The sequence below is a fragment of the Sitophilus oryzae genome, unplaced genomic scaffold, assembly GCF_002938485.1.
Source record: "Sitophilus oryzae breed Bouriz unplaced genomic scaffold, Soryzae_2.0 scaffold_682_pilon_pilon, whole genome shotgun sequence".
NCBI lineage: Eukaryota > Metazoa > Arthropoda > Insecta > Coleoptera > Curculionidae > Sitophilus > Sitophilus oryzae.
In genome coordinates this window covers 229,923-248,207 of record NW_022147287.1, presented here as the reverse complement: position 1 = coordinate 248,207, position 18,285 = coordinate 229,923, and the positions used below count along the sequence as shown (strand labels likewise).

The window sequence follows — 18,285 nt, the reverse complement described above, 5'->3', positions numbered from 1 at the left end:
TCACCAACTAATAGAATCATATCAAGTCATTCTCTCTTCTTCAACATTTTCTCTGATGTAGGATAAGTTTGCATTTTTGGATTAAATTATCTTTTCTAATTAGACAGCTATGTTGAACTAACGTCAGACATAGGTTTTATCAAATAATAAAGATCTACTCAGATCAAATCATGTAAATGAAAATATCTAGGAAAATCTTTGTTTGAGGGGTAGGCAATCTTAACAGTATTTTGAAGAGACTGGAATTCTCCATTAAATATCGGAATAATATACTGGGTGTTTCATTTAAAATAAGAGAGTAACATGCTTTTAAAGGTGACCAATGTTCAATATTAATTTTGTCTCACCCTGTATAACTTTTTGGATCAAGTTTTAATTTGATTTAAAGTAGAATAGTTAGTTTAACTACATATTAGGCTACACCGGGTAAATTCCAATAGAGGTAGGTTTTATTGTAATTTAAAAATTGTTCTTTATTTCTAGAAAATGTTAAATATGTCAAAAACCTTACATTTTAGTCATATACTTCTCTTATAAAACTCACCTTTATTTTCTCCTAGAATCCGAAAATCAATTAATATATAGGGATTACAAAAAACACAACTTTGATATGTAACTTTTTTTGGGGACACCCTGTAGAACTCTCTATATTTTTAAAAAGTGCCCTGAATTAACCTACATATGCTCACAAAATTTCATTTCAATACAAACTGTCGTTCTCCTTGGAGCCTCCGCGGCGTATGAGAGGCGCCACCCTGTACATGTTCCTATACCTAAAATAAATAATTTCTAAGTTATTTAAGATTTAATTTGAAAACGTATATTATTCTTGATTTTATCTAGCTGCTTTTGACATTAAGTGTCAAATGGTCAGACAATTTCTTTCGATCTGTCAGAAAACAAAAAAAAAATTATTTGTATTTCCTATATTATAAATACTGCCCGCTTAAAAATTTAAAAAGTGTATTTATAAAAATATATCTCGTATTTTCGCTCTTTAGTGATATCTAATAGTTGATATTATTAATAATATTCCGTATGACCGAAAAAAAAAACAGTGGAAAATAGGCTCGGAAATGATGCTGCTTTTTAAACAAAGCGTCACAATATCACATGACCAAATCTATTGTTTTACATCACTTGACGTTTAAAGTCATAGGCTACTGGTTAAAATCAAGAAAAATATACGCTTTAAAACTAAATCTTTAATAACTTAAAAACGATTTATTTTAGGTATAGGAACATGTATAGTCAAAAAGTAACGAATTTAAAAGCCTTTTCACTAGTGAAATAAAAAAGTGGGTTTCCATTAAAAAAAAAGATTTATGATAATTTTTTAATCGCTGAATTCTATGACAGCTGCGGCCATTATTATATGACATTCGAACAGTTTAATTTTTGAAACGGAAAGCCACATGTTTTATCTTTATGGCACAGTGGCTGTGGTAATCACTAAATTTGATGTTTAGGTTATACACATATTTTTTACAGGCAGGTTTTTTTCGTTCAAAAATTTTAAATATATTTTTTCTCAAAAACGGTCAATGTTAGATATATTTTGTTTAATTTTAAGAACCTTGGTAAACCGTTTTTCTTGAAATTTCGTACTCTTACACACATTTTAATGCCAAAGCGAATGGCGATAGTGTAAAATTCAACAATGGCTAGTGAAATAATAGAGAGTTCTATTAGTTCTTTAAACTCTGTACTTTCATTGTTTCTGCTATGTTTTGAAACTGCTCAAGGAACAAATTTACTTACTTATCGACAGTAATAATATCAAGAAATTGATATTTATAAATACACTAAAGAAAAATATTAGGCACTTTCCAATTACTGAAATAAATGAAACGACAGTTTTATTATTACTGAACCATAGCTTCATCGCTCTATGTAAAATCTGTTTTACAGGCACTGAAACAGATACTCTTTTTCCGGCTGTGCTTTAGTAAAATGATCTACAATAAACTTCTGACCTGACTTTGTCAGTTTAGCTTAATGGAATGCTATTTAATAAACCATTGGTATGCTTTATGTCGATAGTTCAGTTATAATAAAAACGGTTATGGCCACGGATAGTAGGATTACCTTTTCGTATTATTCACATTAAAGTATCAGTATGTTTACATTGTAGCAAAAAATGACTTGATTTACTTTTTCTGTAAGTTATGAGTTTTGTTGTTTGTTTGAGTTAATTTTGAATTAAAAAAATTTCCATTCATTCTTATTTTATTCACCTCTTAAGTCAAAGTTTTATATTTTACTGGATCTGATTTGTTACTTGATAAAAATTTCTGAGCCCCAAATCCAAGAAAAGAAGAACTATGATTTTCAAATAATATACAAACCTTTGTGGCGGGTTCATTTCTTAAAAGAAATATTTTTTTTACCCTTTTAAGAGAAATCTAGAAAATATTATTAGAAGTTATTTTTTGTAAACACCACTGCATTGGCTCCAAATGGAAACCAGTTCTTCTGTTTTAATTCGACCGAGTGGTATTAAAAAAAATAATTTTTTATTTTGTAAATTTCTCTTCCACTGGCAAAAACAGATTTTTTTTTTCAAAAAACTATAACTTTATACACTGTTTGTATTAATTTACCAATAAATAGCAGCGCAAATCTTTTAATGGTTATTTTTTTCATAATTTGTAAATACACGATGCGCACATGCCTTTTTTATTATTAAATTTTACGCAACCATTCTGTATGCCGTATGTTGTAGAACTTAATACACGTATGAAAAAACTATATTTAGTTTCTCATCATTTTTGTCCTGCAATGTCAATCACAGAAAACAAGATCATTTTATTAAAAATTATATTATAGAAATTTCAGAGAAATTTAAAAGCTAAAAGTAATAATATCCTTTTAATATGTTATGTGTAATACTTAATTAAATTATGTGTATATGTATTTGGTAAGGTTTTTTTTCTTTAAAGTGTTATTTAATTGTATTTTTAAAATTGAATTGTGTTTCTAGATAATAATTATAATTTTCTGAAGAAGACCAAAGAATGGTCGAAACGTACGTAAGAAATAAAAACAACATTTAATTATTATGTTTTAAATTACTGGTCTAAAACCAAGAATAAACCCCAAATAAATATACAAAAGGTCAAAGAAAAAAATTAGATTTATAAAATTATGTATAAATATGTATAAAACCATAAAAACTATACATGTTGAGTCTTAAATAAGTGCAGATATTTTTAGTGGTGGTATATTTTGACCCCAGGAACATGTTTATGAGGTTCTTTGCGCAAAAATGATGTTAAAAATCGTGAATTTTCTTTTAAATTTTCCTGTATATTTTGGAAAACAAAAATCCGGCGGCTCTCATTTTTTTTAAAAATAAATATATTTTTTTAATTTTCTTGAATAACTTGAATAACTCAGTTATTTTGAACTTATTTGAAGAACGGTAAAGAGAGAATAAGTTATTTTTATCAAGATCTACTAGTCCTAAAAATGTTCGTACTTATTTAAGGTTCTGTATATTTTTTTTTAAGTTAACAATTTAATTTTCACTCACCAAAAACTTAAGAGTTCATAGTTTAGTAGAGTAGTTTTTAATGACCTCTAATTTAACGTAAAACAGTTTTAAAGATAACATCAAATTACTACAAGAGCTCTCCGAAAAACAGAGAGAATTTTGTGAGTAACTTTATATAGGGTTTGTTTTTACTATTAAGGGAACATTTTATGCTCTTAAGGAACAGAACCCAAAAACGGATTACTCTAAAACTATTAACTCTTTAAGTTACTTTGATGTAGTGGTCTGGATTATGTAGAAAATACAGTGTAAGCTCATCAACTCTAATAGTTGTTATATACATATTGAAAATATCCGTTTTTTTACAAAAGGCAAAAAATCTAACAAATACTAGAGGGACCATTTTACGGGAAAAAAAAATCAGTATTCTGTTCAGTTGGAAAATATTTATACTAAAATATATGTATGAGTGGGTAGAGCTTTTACCCTTCCTGTAGTTTTCCTTGATTTTTGTGAAATTCAAATGTTAAAACACTTAGCAAAACATACACACCCAAAATATCATTCAAATCGGAATAACGGTTCTTAAAGTATCTGAAAATATGTTTAATTTTTTAAAGTTTGATGCCCTCTAGTGGACAAACGAAACACTTTTCTATCGAGGTAAATTATGTCGAATAAACTTATTTTGATTCCAAAAATACGTAGTAGCTCTCAGTCCACCGAATATTGGGACACCCTGTATATTTAAATGTGGAAAACAAGTTAACTAATTTAAAATTATTAAATAATTAATTTATTACACTAAAATAAACTAATAGAACACTGACCACAATGTACACAAAACATAACAATTTAAAAATATTAGTTAAAATGTCAACATGGCAAAAAATACCGAGAATTAATGTTAGTAAATCAAATATTAATATTTGTACAACGTAGATACAGGTAATAGACGACTATCGTTGTATGTAATTAATTAAAAGTCAAACAGTATATATGTGTTTAATGTATGTATCGAAACAATGAGCAAACAAAGTTAAAAAATACAAATTTTTCAAATCATGTGTTGTTGCGTTGAAAAGTCTATATATTTGAAATAGAAGAGTGCTGTTATAATTAGCATTATTTTTTGGTTTCAAAAAATAAAAACATCCGAGGCTAGTTTTTAATTATGCTGATGTAAATGATCAAATATTTCCAAAAAGTTCTGTTAGATAAAATATTCAGTCGGTCATTAGTTTATAAATCTCGTGACACTACTCCCAAGCTAAGGACTATGTCTGTCTTAGAATATACAGGGTCTTTCAAAAAACATATACCTCATGGGTAGATTTATAATAATAGTAATTAATAGTAAATTAATAGTAATAGCAATAGTAATTGAGAGTAAAAAAAAATATTATCATTAACTTGCGAAAGTTTTAAATAAATACTCATTGATTCCTCATTAAAAAATATGAAAAATAGTTCCTATAAACATGGATATGAAAATGCATAGTTTTAAAATTACAGGATGTTAAAACTTTTTAAAATTAGGTATTTGTAATAATCTTAAATTCCATTATTTTTTTATTTAAATTTGCTATAGGTTGGACTAATAGTAATTAAAACTACTAGTAATAATCTATACTAATATACAGGGTTGTTCACCACATACGACACGGAGTATTGTAGCTAAACGATGAGATTTTTACAAATTGTAAGTTTGGGGTTCGTTGAAGGACTATTAGAGCTACAATTTAAAAATATTTTTACAAGATACAGACTGTCCCAAATAAATAAAAAATATCAAAGTTGTATTTTTTTAAATGGAACACCCGGTATATTATTACATTTTTAGTTTCTACGATTAAAATAAAGGTAAATTTGATTAAGGTTTATTATACTTAAACCTTACCGTTTTTGAAATATTTTCAATTTTGTGAAATTGCAGTAAAAATTTTAAAGCTTCATTTCTCCAAGGGTATCAATGTTTTTAATACTAAATATTTAATGAAGTTTATTTATTGATCAGTTATTGTGTTGCAATAATAAAAAATAATACTACCTTATATAGAGTGTCTAAAAATTTATTTTAAATAATTATTAGCTTCAAACGGCAATAACTTTAAATTTAAATGGAATGCCCTGTATATTTTAGGAGAATCAGATGCACAATTAAATTGTCTATCAAATTGTGTTATACCATTTTTTACCTATCCCTTCAAGTTTTCGTAGAAAATGCATTTTCTTATAATTTAGACCTCATTTATCAATATATCCATGGAATATTGACATTTTAGATTGTTTTTAAAGCAACAAATGTACAAAATGTACAGACTAGTAATATTATCGTTTTTAGCAAAACGATAATATTTGTAGCCCATTTGTATGCAAAAAGAAAACTATTTAATCTTTATAAAAGAGTATACCATTAATTAAATATACCCCAAGTATTTCCGCCCAAATACTAGTTAACTACATACTTAATTGTGTTCGTTAATAAATTATTATAAATAAATGTGGATTTGAGTCAGAAATCAATATAATAATAAGTTATCAATTTAAAGTCTCTGTTGTTATAAATAAGCATTTATTAAAAAATGAAATATCATTTTTAAGGTGTTACTTTTTATCACACTGTCTAATGCCCATACAAAATTCAGTTTTTTAGTATTTGGAGCAATTATTGTTAATCAACGCAAACAGTCAGTTAATGTAGTTTGAATACTGGAATCATGTTAATTGATCCTCTTTAACAAATATTTAAACAGTTTTTTTTTAATTTTTTAATGAAATAAATGAATTATACCGACAATATTAGTATCTGTACTCTTTAAAAATTTGGTACATCTGTAAAAATAATCTAAAATGTCAATAGTCCATGGGTATATTGATAAATAAGTTCTAAATTACAAGAAAATGCATTTTCTACGGAAACTTAAAGAGATAGGTAAAAAATGGTATAATATAAGTTGATAGAGAATTAAATTGTGCATCTGATTCTCGTAAAATATACAGGGTGTTCCATTTAAATTAAACAAGTTATTGCCGTTTGAAGCAAATAATTATTTAAAATAAATTTTTAGACACTCTGTATAAGGTAGTATTATTTTTATTATTGCAACACAATAACTGATCAGTAAATAAACTTCAGTAAACATTTAGTATTAAAAACTTTGATACCCTTGGAGAAATGAAGCCTTAAAATTTTAACTGCAATTTCACAAAATTGAAAATATTTCAAAACCGGTAAGGTTTAAGTATAATAAACCTTAATCAAATTTACCTTTATTTTAATCGTAGAAACTAAAAATGTAATAATATACAGGGTGTTCCATTTAAAAAATACAACTTTGATATTTTTTACTTATTTGGGACACTCTGTATCCTGTAAAATTATTTTTAAATTGTACCTCTAATAGTCCTTCATCGAACCCAAAACTTACAATTTGTAAAAATCTCATCGTTTAGCTACAATACTTCGTGTCGTATGTGGTGAACAACCCTGTATAAAATCATTAAGTGACTGACTCACTGATTAATCACGATCCTGCTCAAACCACTTAACGTAAGAAGCTCAATTTTGGCATACAGGCTGATTCTAGGGTGTAGAGGTTCGATAAGAAGGAATTATTCGAAATTCCAGTTCCAAGGGGGTGAAACCACCCCTCAAATATTACAATATTTTTTATTTAAAAAACGGTCAAGTTTCCGAAAAAAAAAACCTTAAACACGTATATTTTATTTTGTTGTTTTACATATTTTAAGATTTTTTAAAAATTTATAGAGGGTGTTTCATAAAATATTATTGAGTAATCACGATTCTGCTTAAACTGCTTGACGTTTAAAGCTGATTTTTGGCAAACGGATTGACTGTGGAGTGTAGAGGTTCGATAAGGAGGGGTTTCTCGAATCTCAAATTCCAAGAGGGTGAAAACGCCCCTCAAATATTACGATATTTGTTATTTAAAAAACGGTTAGTCTTTCGGGAAAACGCTTGGACACGCATAATTTATTTTGTTTTTTTACATATTTTGAATTTTTTTAAAAAATCACACAGGGTGTTCCAAAAAGTTAGGTAATTGATTAACCAAGATTCTGCTTAAACTGCTTGACGTAAAAAGCTTATTTTTGGCAAACGGATTTTTCGAAAGTCAAATTCCAACGAGATGAAACTACCCCTAAAATATTACCAAGTTATATAGTAATATCGCCATATCGTTTTTTCTCATGCTAACATATATGTGAGAAAATTTTATCCAGTTCGTATGTTAATGGAAATTCTTGCTTTGCTTTATCATCATCATTACAAATGATTAATTCGACGCGAACGAAGTGGCGGGTACACGCTAGTTCCCTTATAAATTAATTTAAATTTTAAAAATCTTCTAATCATAACATCCAATTTTCTCTTAAGGAAGATACTACTACCGTTATTTATATTCCATTATATACCACAAACGAAAACAAAACGATACACGTAGGTAATATCTATTTTACAAAATAAATACATGCATGTATAAATTTTCCGGCTTTCCTAGCGCTTTACGCTTCTATGATTTTGCGCTTTCATTTCGAGCTTTGATAATTTAATTCTGGATTAGAGTAGTACAGCGAAGATTATCGCATGTTACTACGTTATTTAGATAAGCCGGGTACGTTTGGGACATGATTTTTGCCTGGTTGTTACGTTTAATCTTTTCACTACCGTTTTTAATATAATTATAAGTGTTTTAATATAAACTGGAGCAAATGAAAAGCACCCGTTAAGCGTTTATTTTACTAAATATAGAATAGGTAAAACAGAGGATGAAAAGTTCTAATTTAGAAAATTTATCAGTAACATAAAATTATAGGATAAGTTTAGTTTCGAGTCATTAGAACCTCATCACACTAATATAACTACAGGGTGGTCCAAACTGTATTTCGGAAACTTCGGCAGCATATTCTGCAGATCAAAATAAGTAAAACAGTTTGTATAAATGTATGTCCTAAAATGCTTGGTTTCGGAGATACAGGGCGTAGAAGTTTCATTTTTATTTCGATTTTGTCCAAATAATTTCTGAAGTAACGTCAATAGTTGGATGAAAATTGGTGTCTAGGAGTTTTGTGACATGAGAAATTTGATTTTGATGTCAATATGACTCTTACTAGTAGAGGGCGCCACCTACATATTTTTTAACTGATTTGAAGTGTAATATCTTTTTGTCCATACCTGTATAAAACTACTGAGTAAAATAATATACATTTACGACGTTTTTCACGTAATAAAGGTCTCTTGGTAAAGATTCGTTCGAAATAAGTCGAAGCAGATTCAAATGATCTTTCAAATTATATTAGGGCTTCCTATACCTATCTAGCTCAGATTTTGAATAAAAATCTATTTTTAAATAAAATTGCAATCAAGATGGCTTGTGTCGCCATGGCAATTTTCTAGTGACAGTTAGTATCTATTTTCAAAGTCGACATTAGTTTATGGACATTATTATTTATAATTTATAACAGTTTACTTAAATGTACCTACAATAGTTTGTTCTTGTTGAATGAATTTGTAACAACTTACATAAAATGTATAGAGATGGTAGTGTCAATAACTGGAAATTAACGAAGTGTGGATTACAGTGATCATGGTAGCCCACAATCCGTACTAATATATAAAATCCTTGAGTGACTGACATACTGAGTAACCACGATCCTTCTCAAACCACTCAACGTGAGACGCTCAATTTTGGCATACAGGTTGATTCTAGGGTGTAGAGGTTCGATAAGAAAGAATTTTTCGAAATTTCAGTTCCAAGAGGGTGAAACCACCCCTCAAATATTACAATATTTTTTATTTAAAAAACGGCCAAGTTTTCGGAAAAACGCTTAAACACCTATATTTTATTTTGTTTTTTTACATATTTTAAGATTTTTTTAAAAATGTATACAGGGTGTTTCGAAAAATCTGGTCATTGATTAATCACGATCCTGCTTAAAGCGCTTGACGTAAAAAGCTGATTTTTGGAAAACAGATTGATTTTAGGGCGTAGAGGTTCGATAACAAGGGATTTTTCGAAACTCGAATTCTAAGGGGGTGAAACTATCCCTCAAATATTAAAATATTTTTTATTTAAAAACCGGTGAGTTTTTCGGAAAAACTCTTAAACACGTATATTTTATTTTGTTGTTTTACATATTTTAAGATTTTTTATAAATTTATACAGGGTGTTTCATAAAATATGACCATTGAGTAATCACGATTCTGCTTAAACTGCTTGACGTTTAAAGCTGATTTTTGGCAAACGGATTGACTGTGGTGTTTAAAAAACGGTTAGTCTTTCGGGAAACGCTTGGACAAGCATAATTTATTTGGTTTTTTTACATAGTTTGAAATATTTTAAAAAATCTTACAGGGTGTTCGAAAAAGTTGGGTAATTTCTTAACCACGATTCTGCTTAAACTGCTTGACGTAAATAGCTTATTTTGGGCAAACGGATTTTTCGAAAGTCAAATTTCAACGAGATGAAACTACCCCTCAAATATTACCAAGTTATATAATAATATCACCATATTGTTTTTTCTCATGCTGACATAAATGTGAGAAAAGTTTATCCAGTTGGTATGTTAATGGAAATTCTTGCTTTGCATTATCATCACCATTACAAATAATTAATTCGACGCGAACGAAGTCGCTGGTACACGCTAGTTTAAATATAAGTGCGGAGCCAGATGAGTTGCCCTACAGTATCACATCAAAGAATATTTTAATACTAAAAGACACTAAAACAAACCGACAAAACTTTTTCTGTATTTAAGTCATGTAAAACAAATTAAGAATCAGCAGCATCCCTAACTCGGCCCAATTAGTATTCAAAACCGTTCGATAAAAATCAACGACTCGAGAAGGCAACCCGTTTAAATTCAGACAGCGAGAGACCCTTTGAAAAACCGCAGTTTTAAAGTTGATCTTTGCGACCGTTGGCATCCGGGGGTAGATTTCCTATCGCTCTCCGGCACGGGCGAAACTCCTCGGCGTGAATATTTTAGTTACGCACAGTTTGCCTCCTTGGAAACAAACGGATGGCGAGGAGCGGAAACTAGCGAGCGGCTCAAAGGGCCGCAGGGACCTGGCTCGCCACGTAGCGCGACCGCAACTCGTTTCGAAAAAGGAATTGGTTCAGGGGGTCTGTCTCGTTTTGTAGAGTTTTATGTGTGTAATAGCCCTTTTTTAGTTAAAAGTTCTTATTCTTTAGTTATCTTATTGAGTGACAATAAACTAATACGACATGTAAAATAAAAGTACTCTCAAATAAAGCTCCAACCAAGACTCCACAGACAAAAAGAAATTGACTCAGCTCCGCGGAGGTCAATTCTAGACTAGTGTGGGACTGTGTGCGTGCTCTAAATACTTTAGGCGAATGTAGCATTGTTACGTTGGCCTGGGTACCAGGACACGAAGGTCACAAGGGTAACTAAATGGCAGATAAAAGGGCCAACCAAGGCTCACCAATGCCATTCATAGATGTTTCCTGGTACAGAATGTGAATGAGAAGACAGTCTTACAAAGCTTGGAAAGGTATAGAAGAAGACCGGGCTACTAGTAACATAGCAAGTTGCCGGACGAATTTACGTTTACCCGTTTTGCGTTCGTACTCGAGATTGCCGGCTAGTCGGCTGGTCAGGCAGTACGCAGTTGCAGTTGTGCTTGGACGGGTCGGTCGTGACAGACTAGGAATACGACGCGAGGAGTGCCGAGTATTTATTATTTTCATTTTAAGTGTTTACCTTCACTTAAGGCAACATTTAAAATGAAAACACTTAAATATTTATTATTTGAGTGTGTTTACAAGCCAAAACTAAAAATAGATAAATTCTCTAAACCCAAAAAAACTAAAATATTACTCTAAATAAGAAAAAGTTATAACAAGTGTTCAAAAAGACCATCTTCTTGTGCTAGAGAGAAGCCTAGGCGGTCGTAAAATCCCCGTCTGACATTGGCTAACATATTAGGACTAATAGTATGGAAAGCCTCTCGTATTTTTACTTGAAGCTCATCCAGGTTATTAGCCCTATTATGACCATACACTTTGGATTTTACATAACCCCACAAAAATAAGTCATTGGGAGAAAGATCTGGTGATCTAGCGGGCCACAAAATAGTTCCATATCCACTAATTAAACGGTTGGAAAAGTATTGTTCAAATATTCTTAAACAATTTAAGGAAAGGTAGAGAGTAATATGTGCGTGCATTATGGCAGCATTAATATTGACGCCCACATATGCTTTAAACATGGTCCCATGCTTTATATAAAAAATCTGGCCTCTAGTAGTGTAACCAGACTCTGGGAAACTGGTTGCTGGACGGAGATACTCGGTGGGTACAGCAATACTCTTAGAAAATTATCCAAGGATATTATTGCTGGATCATTAGATTATCTGTTATCAAGGTGGGAGTTTGACAAGAACTTTCTAGTCAGAATTCCAACCAGAAAGGAGTGGTAGACTAAGAAACTATTGCAGAAATTAGAAATTGCGCTGTTTATTGATGGATCCAAAATGGATTCAGATGTAGATGCGAGAGTTTTTTCTGAAGGTCTTGACATTGCAAAGTCTTATCATTTTCCGGAGAGATTAAGTGTTTAGGTAAAATTTTTTGTCATTTGGAAAACCTACGAATTGTCAATCGAAGAGACAACTTCCAGGCGGAAAACTGCAATGATCACTGACAGCCAAGCAGCCGTGTCGACGCAGAACTCATCTACCGTATCCTCTAAAGTAGTAAAAAAATAAACATGAAAAGTTAAACTGCGTACCAAGTGGATACGACATAACTTTTGCAGAGCAAGAATTTTGCCTTGAGGTACGTACATCAAAAGAAGTTTTTGCTCCTTTCAATACAATAAAAAAGATATTTTAACAAAAAAATGCGTAATAATATATAAACAATATAAGAAGTTGTTTTTTAAAACCAAAAAATTTTTCCATAAACTTAACTGTAAACAGGCCAATTCCATCTTTACCTACTGTATCAAGAGTTATTAATAATTTTGAAACGCATGAGTGCGTGTTCTCACAAAATCACAAAAAGCCTGATGTGTTGATTAATGAAGAACAGGAGTTAAAGCAAGTGTTCATTTGTGCTACCGCGGATCAAAATCCCACGTTTTCAAGTAATCAAATTGCTGAGGTGGTTGTCCTGCCCACAATGCCCGTATTGTTTAAGAATATTTGAACAATACTTTTCCCAACTGTTTAATTAGTGGATATGGAACACATGGACAAGCTATTTTGTGGCCCGCTAGATCACCAGATCTTTCTCCCAATGACTTATTTTTGTGGGGTTATGTAAAATCCAAAGTGTATGGTCATAATAGGGCTAATAACCTGGTTGAGCTTCAAGTAAAAATACGAGAGGCTTTCCAAACTATTAGTCCTAATATGTTAGTCAATGTCAGACGGGGATTTTACGACCGCCTAGGCTTCTGTCTAGGACAAGAAGATAGTCTTTTTGAATACTTGTTATAACTTTTTCTTATTTAGAGTAATATTTTAGTTTTTTTTTTGGGTTTAGAGAATTTATCTATTTTTAGTTTTGGCTTGTAAACACACTCAAATAATAAATATTTAAGTATTTTCATTTTAAATGTTACCTTAAGTGAAGGTAAACACTTAAAATGAAAATAATAAATACTCGGCACTCCTCGCGTCGTATTCCTAGTCTGTCACGACGGACCCGTCCAAGCACAACTGCAACTGCGTACTGCCTGACCAGCCGACTAGCCGGCAATCTCGAGTACGAACGCAAAACGGGTAAACGTAAATTCGTCCGGCAACTTGCTATGTTACTAGTAGCCTGGTCTTCTCTGTGTAAGGAGCAAACACTTCACCAACTGGGCCATAATATTACTGCTTCCCAACCTTGAGGACTCCATCCATAACCTGGAATGATATTCTCCAGTAAATAACTTTGATATTCTCCAAATATCAAAGACAGTGGAAGAAATTTCTCTGAACTTACGAAAAATCAAAGATGTTCCTTGATTTCCGGTTTTTAACAGGACATTTTTAATCTCCTCATTGAACGCCTCAGTCGAGAGGTGTCTCACTGGGTTAAAAATAGTTACTGCCAAGCGACTGCCAATGACTGCAAAGAAGACTGCCATGTAATTATGATAGGGACTGCCGTAAGACTGTCAGCGACTGCTAAAAAAATGTACATGTAATTCCAATAATGGGACACTCCTCGGCCTCAGTAGATTGAAACTAGGAAACAACAGCGAATGGAAATTATGTGAGGAAAATGGGAAAACACCATAAAACGCCCCATCATTGAGTGCGCCGAGATGACAACCATTCATGCCATAAATTTTGGTACTATCAATATCCGAGGAGTACTAACCTCTGTAAAACCGTCTCAGATACTGGAGACTGTATGATGAGTTATAACTCAAATAAAGGGGACACAGTACATCTATCTATAAAGTCGCGGTCATTAATCTACAAGAAGTTATTTTCTGTATTAAGAATATTTTGTATCAAATGTATATTCACAGCAATATGGGCAGATATTAGTTACAAAACTATAAGTGTCTCTGACAAATTAATATCAGATAATAATATACGTCATTCAAATACGATCCTAAGATGATTACAAACAAAATACAAGGATTATTACTTATCAGACCCCCAGCAAGAAAAGGACACTCACCTATGACATCCAGCCGCACCCTCAGATTCTTCGTGGGCGATTTCAAGTAATCTATCCGACAGCGATATTCACCCTCGTCGGCTTCGCTGACGTTGTCCATGTTGAGGCTGGAAGGGTTGGTGATGCGCTGGAACAGGGCCCTGGCCTCCAGGTTCTCGCCGCGCCAGTGCTTGGGCCTCGTTATGTAAGGGCCTCGCACGTCGTAACTGGAACAAAGACAAGACGTTAAGGGTTTAAGGTAGATGTAGGGCCTAAGGCGGTGTGTTATCTAAAGCTAGGTTTGATCTTACTGTATTTTGGAAGTTGAAATAAGTTATTTGAATTAATACTGTGGGATGATTCTGAAAAGTGGCTACCGTTTTTGTTTTTTCGAGGAAAAAAAAGAGTTCACTACAACTTTTGATTTTTAAATGGTATCCTCGGTACTTGTTAGAAAATGACATTCTGAATAGAAGACAGTATGCCAAATTTCAATCTAGAGTGCCACGACAGTAAATATAACAACAATTTGACTCGAAATATTGAGTATGTGGTGCCAAATTATTCTTAAAAAATGCCGTTTTCAAATACGCTAATGAGTTATGATACGTCTATTATAATCCTTTATTATTTTAAAGAGATACGTTTATTATAATCCGTTGACGTTCTGTTATAAACCTAGTGTATCCAGTGTATTCTATTAAGAAATAAACCCGCGACAAAAGTATTGACATTTTTAACCATAGTTATTAGACTAATGTTGTGAATGCTATGTCGCGATTTTGTCAACAACTCTAACGGGAGTGGCCTAAAATTTATAACGGGTTGCAACGTTAATAACGACAGCCTACTACTATACCAGCGTCCCGTTACAAAACATCTTCCAACTAGCACAAGATATGAAAAGGGAAGCATAAAGAAAAAGCGTGTTAATCAAAATCCAAAATGTACAAGATTTGTTTAATAAAAATAACGGGTGCGTCTCAAAAGTGACTCACCCCTATAACTTTTTTATTTTTTCAGATAAAAAAACGAGAATTGGTATGTTAGTATACGACATAAATTAGGATTGATTGACATATCCAATTGTTTTTGGTTACTTCCTGTTTCACCGGAAATGACTACATCTTTTGATTTTTAAATGACACTCTCGATATTTTTTTACTTTATTCGATAGAAAATGAGATTCTGAATAGAATATCATATCATATGTCAATTTTCTCGCTTAATAAAAAATTGTATTTTAAAATTCAATCTAGAGTGCCATGGCTATGTTAAAAACGCTAATTCTTAATCAAGGAACCTTGACAAAATTGATTTGATCGTCTAATGTTTTTAATGTCTTCACCTGGCCAGTTAGAAAATGCTCAAATCGTATTTTCAATCATATCTCAATTTTTTCAAATGGAACGATGGAGGCTCATTAGCATATTTCGAAAAAGAATTTTACATTTGGTATTTCGAGTCAAATTTTCGTTACGAACCGCAAGTTATAATTTCAAATAAACCATATGCGAAAATGTCAAAAGTTGACATATGCTATGCCATTCAATTCAGAGTTTTATTTTCTATCGAATAAAGTAAAAAAATACCGAGGGTGCCATTTAAAAATCAAAAGTTGTAGTTATTTCCGGTGAAACAGGAAGTGATCAAAAACAATTAAATACGTCAATCAATCCTAATTTATGTCATATACTAACATACCAAATTTCGTTTTTTAAACTAAAAAAATAAAAAAAGTTATAGGGGTGAGTCATTTTTGACACGCACCCGGGATATCCTAAACCAATAAAACAATCATTGTAAAGATTTAAATGTACAAAAAATGCAGTAATATCTAAATAAGTAACAGTGACATATATACTCTTCAAATCTAAATCAAATTGATTATTACATAGGAAAAATACCTAATAATATTCTTAATCAATGTATATATTGTAGGCTTTACATTTCCATGACGTTGAAAATAAACAAAGGATAAATATATCTGATTTATGTTTATGAATTTCCAAAGATATACGTCTAAAAAATATTCTTGAGACAAGCACAAGCCTAATAATGAGCTAGTAATTACTGTAGAAAGCAAAGGTAAGTTGTAACAGCCAAATTAATGTGATATTAATGATATTTTATATTAGAGTTATCGGAGACAAAACTAACCGAACAAATTGTTGTGATGGTGAAATTTCTAGATAAGAGCAAGAATTATATGTGGAGTTAAGAAGTAAGCTTAAGTTTTATTCAAAAATAAACAAAATAAGTAAAATAACTGACATAGTGCAACACTTATAATTTAAGATATTCGTTAAAATATAAGCATAGAAACCGTCTTTGTTACTCGTTAAGGAATATTCCATAATTTGGTTTTAATCTACAGGCGTTTTTAATGATCCTCCCCTATAGAGCAAAAAGTAATTGTGTAAAAGGCCACCCTATAATTTAGGATGTAAACATATGAGTATCATACAACTATAAATTGCGAAGATGTAACAACCTGTCACTTTTCTTCTTTAAATGGCATGTTAATTAACAATAAATGTGAATGTCTATTTTAATAGTTCATTGGGACTTTATGTTAGTAAATCTACTGTATAGTGATTATAATATTTAGTATATAGAGTATATAGATTAGGATAGTTTTACCAAAACGAATATAGTTTAGGATATGAGAATATATCCATTGATTTAAGAGTTTAAATTTGAACTCTGAAATGTTATTATGGACTATCAAGTATAGACCAAATTAGTTAATTGGTCAGTAATTGAGGGCCAGCGGCAATGAAATCGTGTTGGTTTAACCAATCAATTCGTAACAAAAGCAGTATTTAAACATGTTGAAAATATATATTTATCTGCATAATACCATTAATTTAACATCATTAAACGTCGATCTATTTAAAACAAATAATAATTCAGTCACATCTATAATTAACCACAACAAAAAATACTTTAATAATACAGGGTGTGCATATATTTTCACATATAGGGTTGGTACATCTCGAAAAAATATTATACTGATTTATTAGGAGGAAAAATGATACTTTTTGATGCGAGGCTGTACGTTTGATAATACAGGCGAGGCACAAAAAGTCATTTTTAAAATTAATAAAGAAAAGCTTGTGGGATTATTGGTTCAACTCTTCTAGTGGACGATACATTTTTGAGAATACGTTGACCGGTAAATGTTACTTACGTTTTTAGAGAACGGTTTTCAAGACGGTTTTTTATGAGGTTGCCTAATTTGTTCACCCATTTCGCCTTGACGTAAAAATTTATTGAAAATTTAAATTTAGAGACTTCACAATATAAATAGAGTGATTTCAACATAACCCTTAAAGAAATGTTACACATTATTTATATCAGAATTATGCAAACTCAAGGTTAGGAAAAGGTAGACCAATTGCATGGGCCTCCTCGATCACCTGACCTATCCGTTTTAGATTTTCTTATGCGGTATGATTAACAACACTTCCCCTAGGAGATACAAGACCTTGTCGTTGGTGGGGAAGCTCCTAGTCAGGTGCTGGGGGGCATCCCCCCTAGCACTTGGCTTGGTCTAAGAAGCATCTCACTCATCGTCTTGTCCTTGACTGTAATGTCGTGGCCAGGGAATTGCACCAAGACATATAACGATACCGGGCGGGGCTACGGACAGCCTCAACCTTGGGGCATCGGGGGGCACCCCATTGTATTTTACCCCTTACTTCTACATGCGGGGCTCTGTAAAAGTGGACCGACTGTCTCTAGCGACTCATGGGAACACTATGAGATCTGGTAATAATAGTAATAAAAACATCACCGGTGAAGCTGTGGGGAAACCCCCTAGCGACACTGGGAACAGTAACAATGAAAGTTCCAAGGGGCCAAACCCAAAGAGAACTACAGGAGAGGTGGCTGATACTTGCGTGAGACCATCCTCCGCAAGTGGCATACAAGTTACCACCTCATCCAAGGGTCGGGAGCCTACCTCCTACCTCTAAACCCAACAGGCGACACAAGCTACCGTTTCGTCTACCCGGCCTGGGTCGTAGCTCCTCGACTGTGAAGGACACGGGTCTCCGTAGGAAGTCCTGGGACTGTATGATGAGTTATAACTCAAGAAAGGGGGACACAATAGATCTCTAAGTTCGCAGA

General features: G+C 31.9%; 1 protein-coding gene across 1 annotated transcript in view; it reads right to left on the bottom strand.

The window, feature by feature from the left end:
- Window positions 1-18,285, bottom strand: part of LOC115888037 (nephrin-like) — a 409,016-nt gene that overhangs the window by 278,527 nt on the left and 112,204 nt on the right. Inside the window, 1 exon segment of the mRNA XM_030907605.1 lies at window positions 14,173-14,378. Within this exon segment, the coding sequence (XP_030763465.1) occupies window positions 14,173-14,378 (206 nt within the window).